The sequence below is a fragment of the Phaethon aethereus genome (assembly GCF_964289735.1).
Source record: "Phaethon aethereus genome assembly, chromosome: 21".
NCBI classification, from domain to species: Eukaryota; Metazoa; Chordata; class Aves; order Phaethontiformes; family Phaethontidae; genus Phaethon; species Phaethon aethereus.
Genome location: NC_138597.1, coordinates 6,965,310 through 6,984,329, shown reverse-complemented (window position 1 = coordinate 6,984,329; position 19,020 = coordinate 6,965,310). Strand labels below are relative to the sequence as shown.

The 19,020-nt window shown below is 55.2% G+C and overlaps 1 protein-coding gene across 1 annotated transcript; it reads left to right on the top strand.

Moving 5' to 3' along the window:
* Positions 1–625: 625 nt before the first annotated feature.
* TMEM240 (transmembrane protein 240) lies at positions 626–17,860 on the top strand (the record flags this gene model as incomplete). The annotated part of the gene is made up of 4 exons (XM_082009513.1): positions 626–2,164; positions 2,386–2,492; positions 14,294–14,502; positions 17,712–17,860. The coding sequence occupies exons 1-4, from the start codon at positions 2,108–2,110 to the stop codon at positions 17,858–17,860; spliced, it is 522 nt and encodes a 173-aa protein (XP_081865639.1). The 5' UTR covers positions 626–2,107.
* Positions 17,861–19,020: the final 1,160 nt, after the last annotated feature.

Genomic DNA, 19,020 nt, shown 5'->3' with positions numbered 1-19,020 from the left:
ATGCACACTGTGCTCTAATTTGAGGACACCATTTAGTGATTTTAATTGTGTGACAGTATTTTGGTATTTTCGATACCCAGTAGTAGGTTAATGACTGTTCCTTGAAGAATGGAGTTTATATAACACAAGTAATTACATAAGGAGGCTGACTGTGGCCTGAGGAACAGAAGGAAAACAAATATGCAAGAATGCAAAACCCAGAACAAGCAAACTCTACTTTGATGACCCTGAGAAGCCTAAAAAATAAATGATACTCCGGTTCCAGCAAGGTGAAACTAACCTTGAGGAAGGCTGAGGACTTGGAGGTGAAAGCACTGCACGACACAATCGCCACAAGCTGTGTGCTACCACTCATTTCCCACGGGGTGGCTGTAATCTCTTCTGTTCATCCAGATTGCACAGTTTACATTGAAAAGAACAACAAGCAAGCAAGCAAAAAGTTATTGGCTGGTCACTTATTTTCTTTTATTTTTCCCAGAAGCTCTTAAACATGGCCTGAGTCGGACTGACCAAATAGCATGGTGAAACAAAACCGTGGGAGAAGGTGGAGCACGACCTTTTGCTTGGGCCTTAGACCTCAGGTTTGACGGACGGGACAAAGTTGTATGGGGTAATATTACTTTTGTCACACAAGTGGGTGGGTCTCCCGTGTCTGCATCACTCCAGCTTTTCTTAGGGGGGCCAAATCCAGGGGAGATACTTGGCAGGGGTGGGAATTTCTCCGGCTCTGTTGCCAGCATGCTCAGAGAAGGGCCGGGCGCCCACAGCCTTCTTCGGGTGCCCCTTCAGGCATCTTCCCCCAGATAGGGGCGAGCGGGCGCCCGGGCCGACCCGGGGCAAGGGGCTGGGGGACCCCCCAGAGAGGCCGTCGCTCTGCGGGCGGGAAGCGGCCGGCGGGGGGAGGCGCCGAGGGAAGCGCGGGGGCGCGGCGGAGTTCGGGGCTCCCGTCCCACGCCGCCGCGGGCTGTGCCCGTCTGCCCGCGCCCGCGGACCCCCGCGCTCCGGCCGGCAGCGGGCGAGGCCGCGGGCCCCGGGCGCCCCCCCGCACCCTCCCGGGCTGTCCCACCGCCCGGGGCGGGAGGTCCGGGCTGCGCCCGAGCGCGGGACGGGGCCGGGCCCGTGGCCCCTCCGGGGTGCGAGGAGGACGGGGCCGACCCCGGGCGGGAGGAAGGGCGGGGTGAGGATGGCGTGTGGGACTCGAAATGCGGCCAAGCGCCGCTGCCGGGGCTTCGCTCGGGAAAAGCGTGTGGCTGCGAGGCGGGGGAAGCCCCGCAAGGGCAGGTCCGCAGAGCTGTCGCTGCTGCCGTCGCTCGCAATGAGCCGCGCTCGGAGCAGCGCCTCCCCACGTAGGTAAATGCCCGGGGTGGGGAGGGGGCGGCCGGCTCTGCCTGGGCGCATCTCCCCGCTGCATCCCGCATCCCTCCCCCGCGCAGAGCCGGCGGCGCGGAGCCACCCGGACCCGGGAGGGGCTGGGCCGGGGGCTTCCAGCACGGAGCCCAGCAGCGGGGACGCGCAGCCCCGAGCCGGGAGGGGTGGGCGGTTGTTTAGGGTTTTTTTGGGGGGTGGTGTGGTTTCGGGTTTTTTTTTGCACCGATCGGGGGGGGTGGTGGTGATTTTGGGGAGGATCGGGGAAGAGGATGCAATGAGGCTCCCCTGGACTGGGTGATTTTTGCAGCCTGCCTCCTCCTCCCCCAGCCTCCCCCCCGGTTTTGGCTGGCTCGCTTTCCAGTTGCTGCATGAAGGGCTGTGCTTGTGGCGGTGTGTGCCCGCTCCCGGAGACGTGGCGCACCTCCCTCGGCTGAGGCCGGGGAGAGGCCGGGGGAAGGGGATTTTTTTTTTTTTTTTTTTTTTTTTGCCTGTCACGTTCGTCCTACAAAAATAAAAAAATAAAACGGGCAGGGCGAGGGAGCCCGAGGCATCCCCGGCACGGGGGAGTGCGTGTGTGTGTGCGGGGGGCGCCCGGCCGCCCCGCCGCCCCCCGCCGCACCGCAGCGTGCGGGCGCCGAGCGCGATGCGCCCCGGGCTGAGCTCTGCGGAATAGCGCGGCCGCCGCTCGCTGTCCGCGGGCTGGGGGCGGACGGACCCGACCGCTGGCAATTCCCTCTTGATGTCCATGAATGCAAACACCATGATTTTCATGATCCTGGGCGCCTCTATCGTTATGGTAAGAGATTTTGCTTATTTCCCTCCCCTCCATTCCGCCCCCCCCGTCCCTTAGCCTGTGCACCTCTGTGTGTATGCGTGTGTGTGCATGTGTGCGTGCCCCATTAAGCACCAAAGATTATTTTCTTTATGACTGCTTCAGTCTTTGGCAATCAAACTAGAGTCAATGTTTTATTCCATCATCCAGAGTTGACCAGATGCCTTGGTTATGGGCTCTTACAGGCAATAGCTTGCTTGATGGACATGAATGCGTTGTTGGACAGATTTCACAATTACATCTTACCGCATCTGAGAGGGGAAGACCGAGTTTGTCACTGCAACTGTGGAAGGTAAGTTATCTGCATAAGCTCTCTCTCACCTGTCCCCACAGCCCCTTCCCACGTCCTCTCATTGGAAAGGCACAGTGAGGTGGTGGCCAGCAGCAAGGTGCTGCTGGCTGGACTACCATTTTTGCATTCTGGCTGTGTCTCACCTTCTTCAGCAGCTCCTGCATGAACACAGGGGTTTTTTTGCTTTTCTGGAAGAAGAGTTTTCTGTGGGCCTGGAAGTCCATTTTCTTTTGTGTGCATGCTTGTGTACATGCATCTGCGAGACCTGGGAAAGTGAGTAACTTTCATTTAAATGCTTGTAATTTTGCCTTTGTTGTCACTGGGCTGCCTTGTTCCTCGGTGTGTTTGTGGTCTGGGTGTTGCAGCTGCTGGCTGTGTGGCTTAAATGGAATGGGGTTTGGAAAACCAGGAGGATTCGTGTCCAGGAAGGAGTGCTGCTGTCTAGAACAGTGTCACTTTGAGGCTTTGTAATCTTTGGCCAGCTTTTAATTCTCTGTGGCTTTTCTCCTGAGAGTTGTAGACAGGTAGCTGGTCTGTGCTTTTGTGGATCCTTCAGTAAACTGAGACCGACGGAGTGGATTCTGTGGCAGGAGTAATGCCTTTGCTGTGTACAAGTTTATGACTGGACAAATACCTACCCCTGCCCATGGCTGTCTGACAATGCTTAATTCTCTTAAACAACATAGCACTTCTTGTCTTGTGTTGTAATCGCTGAGGTGCTCAGCTTTGGCTAGTAACTGGGCTTTGCCTGGTCTCTGTGTTAGAGCCTGGGGTCTGAGTTTGGGGAGGTGAACATCTCTCTTCTCTATGGGACTATTGTCAGGGATCCATATCCTACAGTCCCCTCCCGTGCCTGGTTACTCAGTGCCTGCTGGCGAGTTTCTTGTCTGTGGGGGAGTAAAGCAGCATGAGGCTGTGCCAGCTAACGGTCATGCTGGGGGAGCCCTCCCCTGCCACATCCAACATTTAGACTGAGCTTTACTCCTCTTTGAGCTGCCTCTGGAACCAGCTCCATCCTGTGCCCCAGGCGTCACATCCCTCTGGTATCCCTGGTGTGGAAGCTAAGCTGAAACTGGAATGTGTATAGCTTAATGAGGGGAAACTGCTTTGCCCTTCCACTCTGCTTCATTCACCGAAGGTGATCATTGCATTTCTCCCCATGATTCCTGCTCTGACTCCTGTGGCAGAACAGCAAACGTACAAGCAGCACCTCTAGGGCCAACTGCAGCCGGGCCCTGAATGATCTAGTAAGCAGACCCTAAATACCTGACTCCTTGGGCCCCTCAGGAACCTCTGTGTTAAGGTCAGTTGGGAAGACTGTGGACAAGAAACATCCAGTGTCTTTGACTTTTTTTTGGCAGGGATTGGCTTCTTCTTGGGTAATTTTTTTGACTTTTTCTTGATTTTTTTCACTAGTTTAGGAGTTTTCCTCTGCGTCTTCAACCAATGTTGCTTTTTACTTGTCACAGCTGTGTTCAGTGGTGGCGAAAATTGGCCGCTGGGAATAGACTTTAACATCGTCTGAAGCAACTGAGGAGTGTCAGGTCTCACTGGTGGTGTTGGCAGAGTGTCCCTTATGCCCCCAGTCTGAGAAGGTGGCAGGGGCACTCCTCTCTCCTCTAACCGTAAGTCTGCAGAGATGCCATTGAGGCAGATATATTAGCCATGGCGCTCTCCCCAGACGTAGTTAGGTCATTTCTTAGAAAGCGCACAAACCATCTTCCAAATCATCAAGCATGGATCTGAGAGGAGGCAAAAAGCGAAAGTTCACCAGTTGCCTCAGGTATGTAAAAGCAATGGCCCTTGCCATCAGAAATAGCATGCCAGTCTCCACTCCTGGGCATGGGCTCTTGTGCATGAGCATAGGTTTCAACGTGTTCATGCTCTGATGCAGGAGATGCTTGCGTGGAGGATCCCTGTACTATGGGACTTTGTGTGGTTTGGTCCGTGTTCTTCACCGTCGCTCTGTGAGCTCTGACCTGCTGCCCGAATACCAGTGTTTTGAGTTCTCTGATTTAAAAGGCAGGTGATGCTGAATGTGCCTTTTTGTCAGCTGTCCAAGTGTTCTGAGTGCAGGCCTTTAGAGCACGTATAGCATAAGCCATAAGCAATTTTGCCTTGCGCTAGGCAAGGATGCATCCTGGAGCATGTTGTGAACAGTGGTACCAGGGATTGCTAAAGGACTCTTAATTTGCCAATAACCGAAGGGAGCCCTTGGAGGAGGGAACTGGCTGCACTTCAGCGTGTTGCAGGGAGGAATGGGGGAAATGGGTAAATGTTGCACAAATGGAAGGGAAGGAGGAATTGGAGTAAGTGAAGATTGATGTGCAATAGGCTGAGCTGCTGTGATTACTGTTTTTTCCCTCCTGCCCTAGCCTAGGTTGTAGTGTCAGTCACACCAACTAATTCATCCAGAAGTGTTTTCCTTTCACTCTCCTCTCCTGGTTGTATCCTTCCCCAGGGTATCAGAGTGGACCCCTTCCCCGGGAATAGTCTGCCATGTCTAAGCACCCCAGGCTGGGCTGTGAGGACCTGGCCTTGGGCATCCAGTGTACAGCAGGATGTGCTCTCCAGAAGGGATCAAAACCTGCACTGAGCTTATGTCAGTGTGAGGGGCTGGGAACCGCTGCCTTGCTGGTGGTGGCTGTGGACAGCGAAGGCTGACTCTGTGTGTCTCAGGTGCCGGCTGGAGCCCAGCGTGCCAGGGGATTTGGGGCTCCGTGCTCTGCCCCTCCCAGACCACTATGTCCCACCTCATCCCTGCAAGACTCCAGGGAAAAAGCCCAGGCCCCAGCCCTTGGCTGGCCCTGACGCCCTTTGGTGCCAGGTGCCCTTCCTGGGCAGAAGACTGGGAAGATCACAGGCAGCCCTGGTGGTTGGCTCCTGGCTCAGAGCAAGCCGGGGGCCCAAAGGCAGATGTGTGTCATTAGTGCATCTGCAGCCCAGACCTCCACTGCCTTGGCAGTGGGATGGGGTCTGCCTGTGTCTCCAGCTCCCTCTCCTCCCTTGTTTCTGTCCACGCCTTCTGCTCCCCAAGGAGGGGTGGCTGGGGCTTGGTGAGTCTTCCTCTGGCGTTGGTCTCTGGTGGGAGGCTGGCCGGCAGCAGCACGAGCCATGCCGGGGTGTGCCCCAGGCTCTGCCCACATTTTGGTGGCTCTGGGCTCATTAGAGTCTCCTGGGTGTGTGTCCAGCAGGGCAGACTCTTCTGGCTGTCTCCTCAAAGAGAGAGGTTGCATGGAGGCTGTGGCTGGTGTCTCTCCTCATGGGCAGCAATGTGTCTTCCCCAGGACTCTGCCTGTTCTCCTCTGCATGGGGGACGGGGCCTGGCAAGAAGGTCCCAGGACAAGTGAAAGGGAGTGCTAGCTTATGGCACCCTCCCACTTCTTCCTGGAATGCCCTCTACCAGCCCTTGCCTCATAGAGAGGGCCTCATTTCCTGAAACTGGGCACTTTGGGTTTCTTTCTGTTTTTTTCCCATGTTCTAAGCACTCGGTGTGTTAACAGTGACTGGGAAGAGTCACTGAGGTCAAGACATTTGGGGAAGAAAACCAGCCCCATCTTCAGGTGCTGCTGAACGCTGGACACTTGGCACTGCTGGGGCTGATCTCCACCCTCGCTATGTGCATCCCCGTGGGGAAAGGGTCACTGGGGCTATTCGAGACCGAAACTTGTTGCTTTATGGCAGAAGCAATTTGCTGAGGCAAGAGTGACCTGGCTACGCTGGGCCCTGACAGGTGCTTTTCAGGTCTGTGGTCTCAGAAGGGAGTTGTGGCCTCTTGCTGGACGCAGAGAACTGAGAGGCTGCGCCCTGCGAAGTTTTCAGTGACCGCCGGTGACTGTAGGGACTGGACCCCATGGCTGGCTGTGGTGTGGGAGGTAACGCTGCCTGGAAGCGCACGTGCAAGCTGCCCTTGCCTCCAGCCCGTACAACGAAACAGGTGGTCAAAGCTGATGCATATTTGAGGTCTGTAAGCGGCAACGTCCACCGAGCCGCTCTTTTCAGTTTGAGTGAGCCTGGGCTGGACTGTGCCTTTGCCGTAGGAGTGGTCCCGCGCTGAGAGGGGTAGTCCTCCGGGCTGTGAGGGGAGCAGCCGCACTCACCTGTGCAGGTGGGGTGTTGCTGTTAGGCTGGGCGGGTGCCTTCCCACTCGGCTGCCGGGCTGGCAGCACTAGAGCCAAGGAGGGCAGAGCTGCCAGAACCCCCGCGGCCAGCCAAAGCGCATCTACAGCTGTTCGGTGGGAAGAGAGTCCTGCCAGTTGCCTGGGAAAGGAAGCTGGTGTAGTGGTGGTGCATGGAGTGAGAACGTCAGCAGAGAGACAGGGCTGGCCCTGGCAGCTGGCGCTGGTGCTGAGCCTGCACAGACACGCCTGGTGTGACAGGGACTGTTCCTCTTTAGATCTGCCTTCTTGCTGGAGGAGGAAGAGGTGAAGGGGTGACAGCCACATTTACACTCCTGCTGGCTCCTGTTGATGCCATGCAGGAATGTGCCTGCTGGAGCAGGTCCCTGGGGGAGCTTGGCCTTCTGTCCTCAGCTTGTGGAGATATTCAGGCTGTCCAAATCATGCTTGCATGCAGGCAGCCCAGCCACCCCGGTCCTACCTCCTTGGGATGTACCTGTTCCCAGGCGAGGGCGGGCCTGTGGAGGGCTGCAGAAGTGTGGCACTGCCCCAGTCCAAATGTCTGTGTCCCAGCCAGTAAAGGGTCCTCTCTGGAAGCAGAGAGCTGGCAGCAGATCAGGAGCTGGGTGATGTCATGCAAAGGAAAAACACCAAAGGGCATCTGTGGAGGCAGGGTGAGATGGAGAGAGCAGATGACACCTGCGTGGAGCAAGGACCCATCAAAACAGCCTGGGGGGCTTGGAAGTTCCCTGTCTGGGAAAGGACAGGGACCTCAGGAGCTCTGGCATGTATTCTTCTTGCCACCGACCTTCTGAGTGACCTTGGGTGAGTCTGTCGCTCCCAGGCAAAGCCTCTCCCCATAAGAGGGGTTAGGAAGGACTGAGAGGAGTGTCGGCCTTACCTGAATGCCAATACCCTGCAGCAGAGCTGGGGGCCTGGCCAGCCCTCAGGTCAGCTCTTCCCGTCTGAGAGCAGGCCTGAGGTATCCCTCGCTAGGCTCTGATCCAGGAGGGAAAGCCGCAGGGTAAGGCTCTGCTGGAGACCTCTCCTGAGCTACTGGTGTGCGTGGAGACCCTGCAGTGCAGTGGGCTGCCTCCCAGGAGGGTGGCTGGGCACCGGGAGGAAATGTGTGAGCTGGCTGGGGCTCTGCGCTGGTGCTGGGGTCACTGGCAGCGCTGGTGAGCGGGGAGGGCGGCTGGTAGTGCCGGAGCGGTGTTGTCTTGTGGCAGCGTGGCTTCGAGTAGTGCTGCTCGCTGGGCTCTGCCCACTCAGAGGAGGGACGGGCCAGTGCTTGTCCCAGGCGAGCGGCACCGCTGTTGGGAGGTACACAGAGAGAACGTTTTTGCTCCTTTCCCAACCATTCTGGAAAAGTCATTAAATCTCCCTGTCCCCAGAGCCTCTGTGGGTGTGCTGGGAGGCTGGGAGCGCTCATTGCCTGGTGCTGGAGACCACTAGGCCTTTCTTGGGCTTCTGGTAGCCGCTACGGTGCGGAGGGTCCCAGGGAGATGTTTCCACCTGTGCCGTGGTGCCGTCCACACTGGTCTGCAGGCCGGCGCTGCTGGCGACGGCTCTGGGAGGCACGTTTGGGGAGAGGCTGCAAGGTCAGGCAGGATGCAGAAGAGAGAGGCTCTTGCCCCCGCTCTAGCCCGGCCTGCAGCCCCTGTGCAGGGCACGGCCCGGTGGCGGTGCCGGGGGGCTGGCCAGCAAGGCAGGATAAGCCGTGTGCCCCCGGATCCTGCTGCAGCCGGAGAGGGGGAACGGGTCGCTCCCGGCAGACTGTGGCAGCTGCGGCACGAGCCTGGGAGATGTGACATGTCTGCTACCGACCGAGACTGACACAAGCCAGCGGGGAGCCAAGCTGAGCCGGAGCATCGGCGTGCCGACACCCCAGCGGCGGGGGGAAGTGGAAGGTGTAGAGGCGGTGACGGGCTCCTTGCATTTAAAACGACAGCTCGGTGGTGCTTTTTTAAAGGCTCCCGTGCTGTGCTTTGGCTGCAGCAGCCGGCACACGCGCAAGGTCACTGGCAGGGACAAGAGCACTTTGGGCAGCTCGGTAGCAAAACTCCCCAGCCATGCTGGCCAAGGCTCTGCTCCAGCCCGCTGCACCGCTTGCCCTGGGACGGAGGAGAGGAGGCCTTCCCCCTTCGTCACGAAGACTGGGAAAGGGGACGGGAGCGCTACAGCTCAAGCACACGTGCACAGACACAGACGCTGTGCTCCCTTTGTCCAGCAGCTTCATGTCTCACCTGAGCCGGCTGCCGTCAGCTGGGGACAGACCAGCAAACGCAGCCCCTCACTTGCCTCAGGAGAGCGAGGGCTCGCGATCCCCAGACCCTCCTGCTTTCGAGGGTGTTTCTGGCCTGCGGTGTGGTTACATCTCCTTCCGGCGGAAGCTGCGCCCCACCAAGGGCAGGCATGGCTGGTAGGTGTGGATGAAAGCGCATGGCACATGAAGGGAGGTGGCACATGATTAACCTAGTAGGAATAATTTGGCCCGGATCTGTCGTGACAACTGATACCAGCTTGAACTGCCCAGGAATTGGCCCTCGGGTTATTTGGTACATCTTTTTTCTTGTAAAGGAACACAGCCAGGGCATGGGTTTGCCTTTTGAGGACCACGTGTCTCTCACAGCTGAGGCAGCTGTGAACCCCAGAGTCCTCACACCCACGTCAGCCGTCTGACTGCTGGCTAAGGTGATGCATGGCTGAAGGAGAGTCTCCTCTCTTCTCAAAGGTCTTTGGTCGGTGAAACAGGCACTGGCTGGAGGGTTATGTCAGTCCCTGGATGACCACGTTTCTGGAGACAAAGTTTGGCCAAAAGCTCTTACTCTGAGGAGCTGCCCTGCCAGAACCTGGTCTCCAGCACTGTCTGCCCTCCCTGGCAGTGCACTGGTGTGGAGCTGGTGGTGGCTTGCTGCACCCATGTTATGCTCAGCTTCGAGGTGATACGTTCCCTCGCTGGATCCAGCCCCCAGAGCCATCCAGGCCACGTTCCATTTTCCAATTCCCTTGGTATGCGGTGGGGACCCTGGACCTTTGAACACTATTAATAACGTGCTGTGCTGATGTGCCCGTGTCTCTGAATCACTCCCGTAACCTCCTGAAGGACTTGAGCTGCAACAGAAAACTTTTGGGGGTCTGTCCCTGTTCTCCTCCCCATCTCAGTGGCACCACGCAATGCTGTTAGGCCAAAAGAAACCATTAAAAATCCCTGCAGCCCAGATCTCCAAACTGTTGCACTAGCAGGAAGAATTCATCTTCCCTGAGCCTTGCTAAACCCTTTCCAGAAAACTCTGTGAAGTGGAAACCTAGCACTGGCATCTCCACTGCATAGGACTACTCTGGTAAGTCAGGGTTCCCAAAACCTGCCTAGAAGGTAGCAGTGCAGGGCCTCGGGTGCTTTCCTGGGGTGTTTTAGTGACAGGAGGCTTTTCTTTGAAGGAAATTTGCACCTGGGATGCAACTTTGATTTCTGATACTTGGAAAGTTAAATTGCCAAATCTAGATAGCTCAAAGTTTTTGCTCTCCGTTGACCCATGACTTCTTGGTGGCTCGCCGTACAACAGGGCTGACTCTTTTCTCCCCTGGGCACGACCGTCCCACAGCACTTGAGGCTGTACAGGCAAAGGGCTGGCACAGGGATACTGTGAGGACTGAATCCCTCCTTGTGGAACGTTGAAGCCAATGGTCACTGTGTGTGCCCAGCCCGAGCCTACATACGAACGGTGAGAAAGGGTCAACTGGCTGGAGCTTCCGCTCCTGGAGCTTCCTCCCTCTGTTGTCTGTCTGAGGTTCACCTTACAGGTATGCAGCGATGTTGGTGCAGTCACATTAGAGAGGTTGTGTTGAAAATAGTTGTTGCTAACTTCAGTTGTGCCCCAGAGCTGGACATGTTGTCTTTCCGTCTCCCCCACTCCATTCACAGCCTCTAGATCTAAGTGACCTACAGACCTAGACTCATTGTGCTGTGGAGCCTGGAGAAGAGAAGGCTCAGGGGGATCTTACCAATGTGTATAAATACATGAAGGGAGGGTATAAAGAAGGCAGAGCAGGCTCTTTTCAGCGGTGCCCAGTGACAGGACCAGAGGCAATGGGCACAAACTGAAACACAGGAGGTTCTGCTTGAACATCGGGACACACTTATCTCACTGTGGGGTGACTGAGCACTAGGACAGGTTGCTGAGAAAGGTTGTGGTCTCCCTCCTTGGCGATATTTTAATGCCTTCTGAACGTGGGCCTGGGCAATGGGCTCCGGGTGGCCCTGCTTGAGCAGGGGGGCGGACAGGATGAGGTCCTTTCCAACCTCAACCATTCTGTGATTCTGTGATTTTATGGAAGCTACAGGGCAGAAACTGGGACTTCACCTCTGAGTCTGGACTCTAAAATCCCTGGGCTTTGGGGACAGTCCCCTGCACGTGGAAAGGGAGCTGCAAACACAAAAGGAGCATCAGGCCCTTGCTGCGGCCCCTGAAGCGCTGTTCAGCCCAGCGAGGGCCAAAGGAAGCTCGGAGAGCTGGAGGAGATGCCACCGCAGTGTGCAGAGTCAGCCTGCGCTGAGGAGAGGGACAAGGCAGGGAGGAGGTGAATGCGTCCCTTCCCTCAGTGCCCTGCAAGCAGAGAACGAGAGCTGTAAAGCAAGCAGGCTCTGTGGTAGGAAAAACCTCTCGTGAGTCTCAAGAGGCGAGTCCATGTCCCATGTTACTGCCGTGCGGGCCATGCTGCACCTGTGTGCGCGTGTGTCTGCACACGTATGCGAGTAGCGCTCCCCGCGCCGGAGTAGGGGGGAAGTTTGGCAGTGGGGGGAGCGTGCTCCAGCTACAGGTACTCTGCTGGTACAGGGCTGAGACCCTCTGTGGAAACACCTCATGTGTGCAGAGAGCTCTGCACTCCCTTCCGAGGGTCTGTCCTTGATGTGTCTGGGAAGTTTTGATTCTCTCGACCCCAGAGATGGCTGCATGTTAGTGATGGTCTGCATGGGGAGGCTTTAGGTAGCCCTGTGGGTTGTGACGCAACGATGCAGAGCAGATACACACCTCCCGCGGACGCGCTCAAATTCCTGGTCGTTTCAAGGAGTCTTGGTTTCTGGAGGCGGGTGTGGACTCAGACCTTAGGCTGTTCCTGTACTGCAAGAAGTGAAAGGGAGTAAGTGAAGGACCTGCCGGGTATCCCTGGCAGTGGCCGGGGAAGCATGGCACGTGGGAGGTACGTGTGAGGCTTGCCTTTTCCCCTTCTACAAAGCTGCTTGGCCATCTTCAAGAAATTAATGGGAGCCCTCCCACTCATGAATAAGAGCTGCCTTTCTGGGAGCCCTCCCTCACACTCTGCCCCCCAGGTTTTCCCTAGCCAAATGAGGGGGGAAAAATCTCTGGTTACAAACCAACCAAACCAGCAAGAGGAGGCACGAGCAGGGCCTGGCCTTAGCCTCTGAGGTCACTTGGGCTGCCATCAGAGCTGGCCTGGATGCATCTCCTTTCCGCTACTGCCCCAGTCTGGTCCCCAGTACTGGAGCCTTTGTTGAATGGAAATGGGGAGCAGTACTAGGCAGCAGGAGCACGGCTAGATGGGCTTCCCATCCGCACAGACTTTTCCAGCCCGCACATGCCGTGGCGGCCGGTTGCACATCAGCCCTGCATGCCTTGGGCTGCGGGGAGCTGGTGCCTCAGGTGCCGGTGGCCTCCGTGCAGTTATTGCTGAGATTAGGGCTGTTTTCAGTAGGTTCCTCTGAGTGGAGGTTTGTTTGCGTAAATATTTGGACATTTCTCAGGCATGATTATTGAGCAACCTGCACTTCATGCATATTCAGAGGCCTCCGGTGATTGCCTCCCCTCCCGCGTGTGGGAGCAGGGCTGGGTCCGTGGGTGTGCGAGGGACGCGAGTGCAGGCGATGCTGGTGGGGGTGGGCAGTGCTGGGGAGAGCCCCGGCAACCGTGCCCTGGCCGTGAGCTGGGATCCCTGGCGATGGCGTCTGCGCTGTGGCGGTGGTCTGGTGCGTGCAACCCTAGCAGTGCTGGCAGGCACGTGGGGCCGCCGAGCACGCCTCGCCGCGGCTGGCCGCAGTGACAGCACCTGCCCAAGCAGTGCCTGCCTCCAAATCGGGCAGCGGGAGGAGGCAGGACGGCTATGCACAGGGCCTGGGCAGCCTCACGGCTCCTGGCTGCTCTCAGGGAAGGTTAAGAGCCATTTAAAGCAGATGCTGAAGCTCCAGAGCAGCTCGCTTCCAGTTTTGCTTTGCATCCTGCATCTCCTGTCATCTGGGATCCTCCCATCCCACGTGCTCAGCTCCCCTGTCACAGTGGGTCCCCTCCCATTCAGCCCCCACAGACCTGTCTTACTTCTTCTGCTCTACAACTCCCTCCCTCCCTCCCTCCTCTCCTCCCTGCCATTTTCCTGCTATTCCCAGGCTAACCAGGGTCCTTCAAGCAGTTCAGCATCATCCCAAGCTTGGTCTCCATCATCTCATCGCGCAAATAAGCGATTTCGCCCGTCTGGCCCAAGGCGTGGGGTCAGCGCCCCAGAACCCCTGGCAGCGGCGTTCAGTCTCGGAACGCTGCGGCGTCCGTGCTTTCCCGCTCCGCAGACTGGCAGCCTGCGGCACAGCAGCCTTCCCCGCTGCACCTCTGCGCTGTTCGGGGACAGCACGATGGCGTTTTTTGGAGACTGGCTGCCATGCAAGGCCAGGCCAGGCCTCCGGCCGCGTCCCCAGCCGGAGATGAATGGCGGGGCGAGGTGGGAGGCAGGGTGCCGGCAGGTCCTGCGCCCAGCGGGGTCAGGCTGGGAGACCTTCCTGTGCCAGGGTGCTGCAGGAGGGACTGTGCAGTCCAGCTGCAGCTTCAGGCGGCATTCAGGGCGCTGAGGGGAGGCTTGCTGGCTGCTCCACTGCCGGCAGAGATTTCTTGCTATCTGCTACAGGCAGTAACCGCTGCCTGTTCCTTGAGGAGGGTGAGGGAGACCCTGCATCCCAAACCGCCCCAGTCGTGCAGTAAGAAAACCTGAGATGGTCTTCGAGCTTGCGTGGCTTTTCCAGGAGCGATACGCTGCAGGGTCTCTGCCGTCTGAGGATGAATTCAAGGCACGCTCCCAAGTACTTCCTCTGTGAACTGCAAACATGCTCTGCTCCAATACGTGAAAGATACGATTCTCATTTTACTCTGAGCGGTGGGATGTTGAGCAGAAGAGCAAACCTCTGGAGAAGCGCCGTGAAGCTGCTGGCACTGGCCGTACTGCGTAACAGAGGACTTCTCTAGCTCTCGTGAGGCAGCGTGACATGTCGTGACTGCGCTCGCAGCACGCGCGCTCACAGGAGCAAAGTGTTATTGGCCTCTGCCCGCGAGCATGAACACAGTAGTGGCCTTTACGTGTCCGGGGGGGGACCACTCCAACCTCATGCTGTCCTTGATAATATCTTTACAGACGACGAACCGAGGGACAGAGCCTGTGTCAGGAATGCAATACGAGTTCCAGGCACGGGTTCAGGTTCTCTACTTTTCTACCTCGCTCTCTGCCAATTCCTCTGCCGACATAAGCACAAAAAGCCAAGGCGGCATTTCTGCTCCCAGGCATGTTGGTGGGAACTCGAAGGAATGGTATTAAACCAGCCCTTGGCAACAGGAGCAGGCGCTGGATGGAAAATGTGCTCTGCTCTTCTCCACTGATGCTTTTCCCTGTTTCTGTTCCCTGCAACAGGCATCACGTCCATTACGTTATTCCGTACGATGGGGATCAGTCAGTGGTGGACTCCTCGGAGAATTACTTTGTGACTGACAATGTAACCAAGCAAGAGATCGATCTGATGCTGGGACTTTTGCTGGGCTTTTGTATAAGCTGGTTTCTGGTGTGGATGGACGGGGTTCTCCATTACGCGGTGCGAGCCTGGAGAACTAGCCGCCGGTATGGTAAGTGCAGTCTCACCGGCTCCTTCTCTTTCCTCAAGCCCTTGCCATGTCCTCTGAGGCTGGTGGAGCGGGGGGAGGCCGACGGTCTTGCAGCGTTTGTTCCGTGTGGCTTTGGCACGGGCCCGACCCTCTGTATACAAGCGGTGATGTTTACGTGGAAAAAGGCAGCTGAGCATCCCAGCCTGGAGGGCTCTGCCTTGGAAAGTGTAAAGCCTGTGCTGGTGCAAAGGGGTGTTTGATGGAAAGCAACGTCTTTACCCGCAGGCAAGCTGGCAGATGGTGCTTGTATGTCCGCACATGTGGGCAGAATATTTTCAGGCCAGACGAAACCTCCCTGAAATCTGGATTTTTCTGTGCGTGTGATTTGCAGCTAGGCACGTGCCTGTGGAGTGCAGCCTCTTGTTGTTTGTATCAACTTGTGACAACGTGGTGACAATGACAGACATTTCCGTGTTGTGGCAGGGATGCATCAGCTGAGGTTTCCCTATCCTTATTACTGTTCCAGATGTGTCGAATTTTTTCGGTAGTGACGTCAGCCCCACAGGGAAAAGCATTAGCCATACCGGTTAGTCTTTGGACCAGTTAGCCTGGCATCCTGAACTAACATCCTGAAAATGTCCAACAGACGCTCCTTCAGAGGCCCTCTCTGCCCCTCTGCGCTCTCAGCGTGGACATCCCATGGACTTTAGTTGTTGGAGGGGGAAAAAAGACAGAAAAACTATTAAAATAGTGAATGACTTGAAATTCCATAACAGTGTACCTACAAACCTCAGTCTCTCTAACCCTGGCTGATGGTGTCTGTTACATTACAACTCAGAGGAAAAGGAGAGTGAGAAAGATTTATCTGTGAACCTGTTAGAAATTCTAACTAGGGAAGTGGACTGTCTCTTTCTAAAAACTCAGCTCAAAATCATATTAATTTCTCATTAGTCTTCCCAAATCCCCAACAGCCTGCTTGAGCAGTTTCAGAATCGGGACTCTCTTGAGGCTGTGTTGCTGTCATTTCCCAAGCAGAAGGCTAATTGTCAGCGTTTCCAGTGAGATCTAAGGTACTGAGCCAATCTTGAGGCTGTGACACCTGTTTTTGATCACACCTGTGGCTGTGATCTCATCAGTGCTCATGAAGTCAGCAGGGCTGGCACGGGCGATCCTTGGGTGAGCTGCTGTAGTGGGTACAGCAATATTGCTCTTCAGAGCCTTTCGTTATGGAGCGCTCAGCTACGGATATGGTACGCCATCTAACCTACCTTCTTCTGAATGGGTACTGCATAGATTTTTATTTTTAGTAATTAAGGGTAATGCTATTAATTAATTTAGTATTTAAGCGGAACAATCTTTTTTCTTTATTTTTTTTTCTCCCTCTGTATGCATATTCTAAGGCTTTAAGAAGGGGTTGGCCCATGCTGCGATACACCGTGCAGATACGTCTTTTCAGAACATGAATGCAGTATTACTTTGCACCCAGCTTTTTCTTCCCTTAGCAACCCCGCTGGCGGTGCCCCTTTCCTGCTGCAGAACGCTGGCACCTTCTCTGGCCTGAGACGTCGCCTCAGTGGCGTCGCACCAGCCACACGGGACCCGTCTGCTCTTAACCCAGGCTGGTGTTCCCCAGCTGCGTGCTTGCACTGGTCCTGGCTCTGTTAACAACCCCGTGTCCTCACAGTCAAACGTGTGGTAGAAGAGACCCTGGAAGCCCTCCTCATCTACTCTGCTGGTGAGGCTTCCACTGTATACCGTGCAATGGGACATGATGCTCCTTTCCAGTCAAGGTTTTTACATGCCGTGAGCTGTTCTGTCCCAAGAGAAAACAGCGCGCTTGTGTGCTGTGCTGAGCACGTTTCACTAAAGGCAGGCTGAAAAATCACTGGGGAACTTGGAGCAAAATAATGAATGTTGAAATAGGTATTTCCTATTCACTCAACTCAGCTACGCAAATCTAGTCATTTTAAAGGCAATAAGGAGAAAGGGTACCCGTTTCTTTGTTGAACGACTACCTAAGCTAAAATCTCCTTCTAAAGAAATAAATGGTGCCTGTGACTGCGACAGATAGGGGTAATACAAAATACTGTACTGGTGCAGAATGTAGAGCCCTCCCTGAAATACATGAGTACCACTTAGCAATGACTCAATGTCACACTGTGGATTGATCAGCTTAAATTCTGGTCTGTTAGAATAACCTATAGCTCCTTCCTGATGGAAGAGATTTCTTAAAATAGAAAATATTCTATAGAAACTCAGCCATCAGATTGCACTTCATAGTAGCTGCAGTGCTGGCCAGAACAGTCACAAACCACCTCACGCTGCTTGCAATAGTTCAACTTTACACAGCTTATCAGGCTCTGGGGCTTTCAAATTCTCCTTTGAGGGGTTGGGCTATGTGTATTTCTGGGTGGAATGACCCAAAGCTCTTGTGAAACTGAAGTTCCAGGGAAAGGTTCATGGGCTGGGAGCTGAAACACTGGACAAAAAAAATGACGCTGCCCAGCCTGCACTGGCTTTGAGGCAGAAAGAAGCTTGTGCTGATGTTGCGTGAAGTTGGCCAATGTTTCAGAAGACAGAGGAAAAGAGCCAGGGTTGAGCGGGGGTGATTGATACATATGCTACAGCAATGTGCTACTCTTTGCCTGGCAGCTTGGTCCCCAGAGCAGCTCCCTGCTAGCTACGGAAGTTAGCAGAGATCAGTATGAGGTTACTGCCTTTGCTGGCTCTTGCCCATACTGTTGGCCTGGTATTTGGCCTGTGAGTAAAGTACAAGGAGGGCTGGAGGATAGGGCTCGTCACAGGGAGTTGGTTCCTACCAAGAGTCGAAAGCTGGAGTTTGCCCCTTCTAACTCAACTCCCACCCGTGCTGTCATGACAGACATCCCTTGAAACAAGCCGTTCCTATAGCAGGCACAGCCAAGGTGTGTTCTGCTGCCTGACTGCTGGGGTCGTGGCTGAGGTGTGGGTATCCATCTGCTGATTGTGTTCAGGGCACAGGCTGTTGCAGTGGGAGAGGAGTGGGCAGTGCTGTGGCTACAGCCGAGGCATGAAGTCTGGCTGGGGAACAAGCGTGGTCTGAAGGGAAGCCTCAAGGGTGGCCTTGCCGAGGCCATAGCTGGTGCCTGACTTCTGTGGGGCAGGCCAGGAACAAGACTAGGCAAGGCAGGAGAACACGGGTCTCACCCTTCCTGTAATATCTCATCTTCCTTCTCCTTTCTGCCTTCCAGACAATTCCTGGTCTTGGATTCCAAAATTTTGTAACTTAAAGGAGTTCAGAAAACGTCATCACAGGCAGTACGAGGAGGCGACTGGGAACATGGTGCACATCAAACAGAAGCTGTACCATAATGGGCATCCTAGCCCACGGCACCTCTGAGGAATGCCTTCCCCTCCAGAGACTGCAGTGAGGTTTTAAAAAGGACTTTTCTCTTCTTCCAGAGGAACAGCTGCTGGTTTGCTCCTCTATGGAAGCCAGCCGAGGACACAATTTTATTTATCCATCCTGTGTGTCCCTGTGGCACACCACGATGCACAACTAAAGCCAGTCCTGGATGCTACGCAGCCAAGACATTGCACTGTGTTCCACATTTTATTGTCAGACTTGTGTATATATGTAAAAAGCAGACAAACGAAAACAAACAAAAAAGAGAAAAGAGATTTGCATTATACTTTCAACCCCCTTTTCCTGGCATTCACGGCTGTCCTGCACATCCAGTTACCCTCTGGGGAATGTTGGTCAAGGGTATGGAGTTGGGACAACATGAAGAAGATGCAGTTTCTCATGCAAGAGCTCAAGTCCCCCATTTCTTTGGTCCTTTGGCTTGGTTTTGCTCTGCTCTGTTCCTCCCGTTGCTAGAATGGCTCTGCTGGTCACAGGTTTGGATGGGGACTGCTGCCAGCTGGTTGTGAAGGCACAGTGTCCCTTCTGCTTTGGTTCATGTTTTGGGGAGTTGCTGTGGGGGAAGTCCTGGGAATATGTAACTGATTTGTTGTTTGCATTGCTGTACACTGAAACCTGCCTTAAGCAATCCAAAAGATCTTGGTACCAGGGGAACAGTACTGTAAGGTATCAGTCCATTTAACAGGGCTGGCGCTGCCGGCTTTACACCACTTTTACGTTGGTGGTACCTTGCTGGTGTCAATGCTGTTATCCTTCACTAATGCTAGAGAGGTGTTGCTCCTGATACGCGGGGAGAAGTGTATTGGGTTGAATGGTGTTAGGTCTGACTCGCGCCCTGATCGTACCGCTCCCCTCTGCTAATAAACACCACCCACCCCTTGCCTGGGAGGAAAGGGCTTCTCTCCCCCTCCTCTAAGAGGGAGAGCCTGAGGCCCTGGTTAATACCACCCTAGAAACACTGAAATGCAATGAGAGCAGGGTGTTAACCATTCCACTCTTCCTGCACATGAACAGCCACCTATTTTCTTGTGTTACTGCTCCGAGCTGAAATAGCACTTCGGCAGCAAGCTGGGCTTGGCTTGAGGAACATGGAGAAATGTGTGCCTGAAGCCAAACTCATCTACAGAGTCAAATGT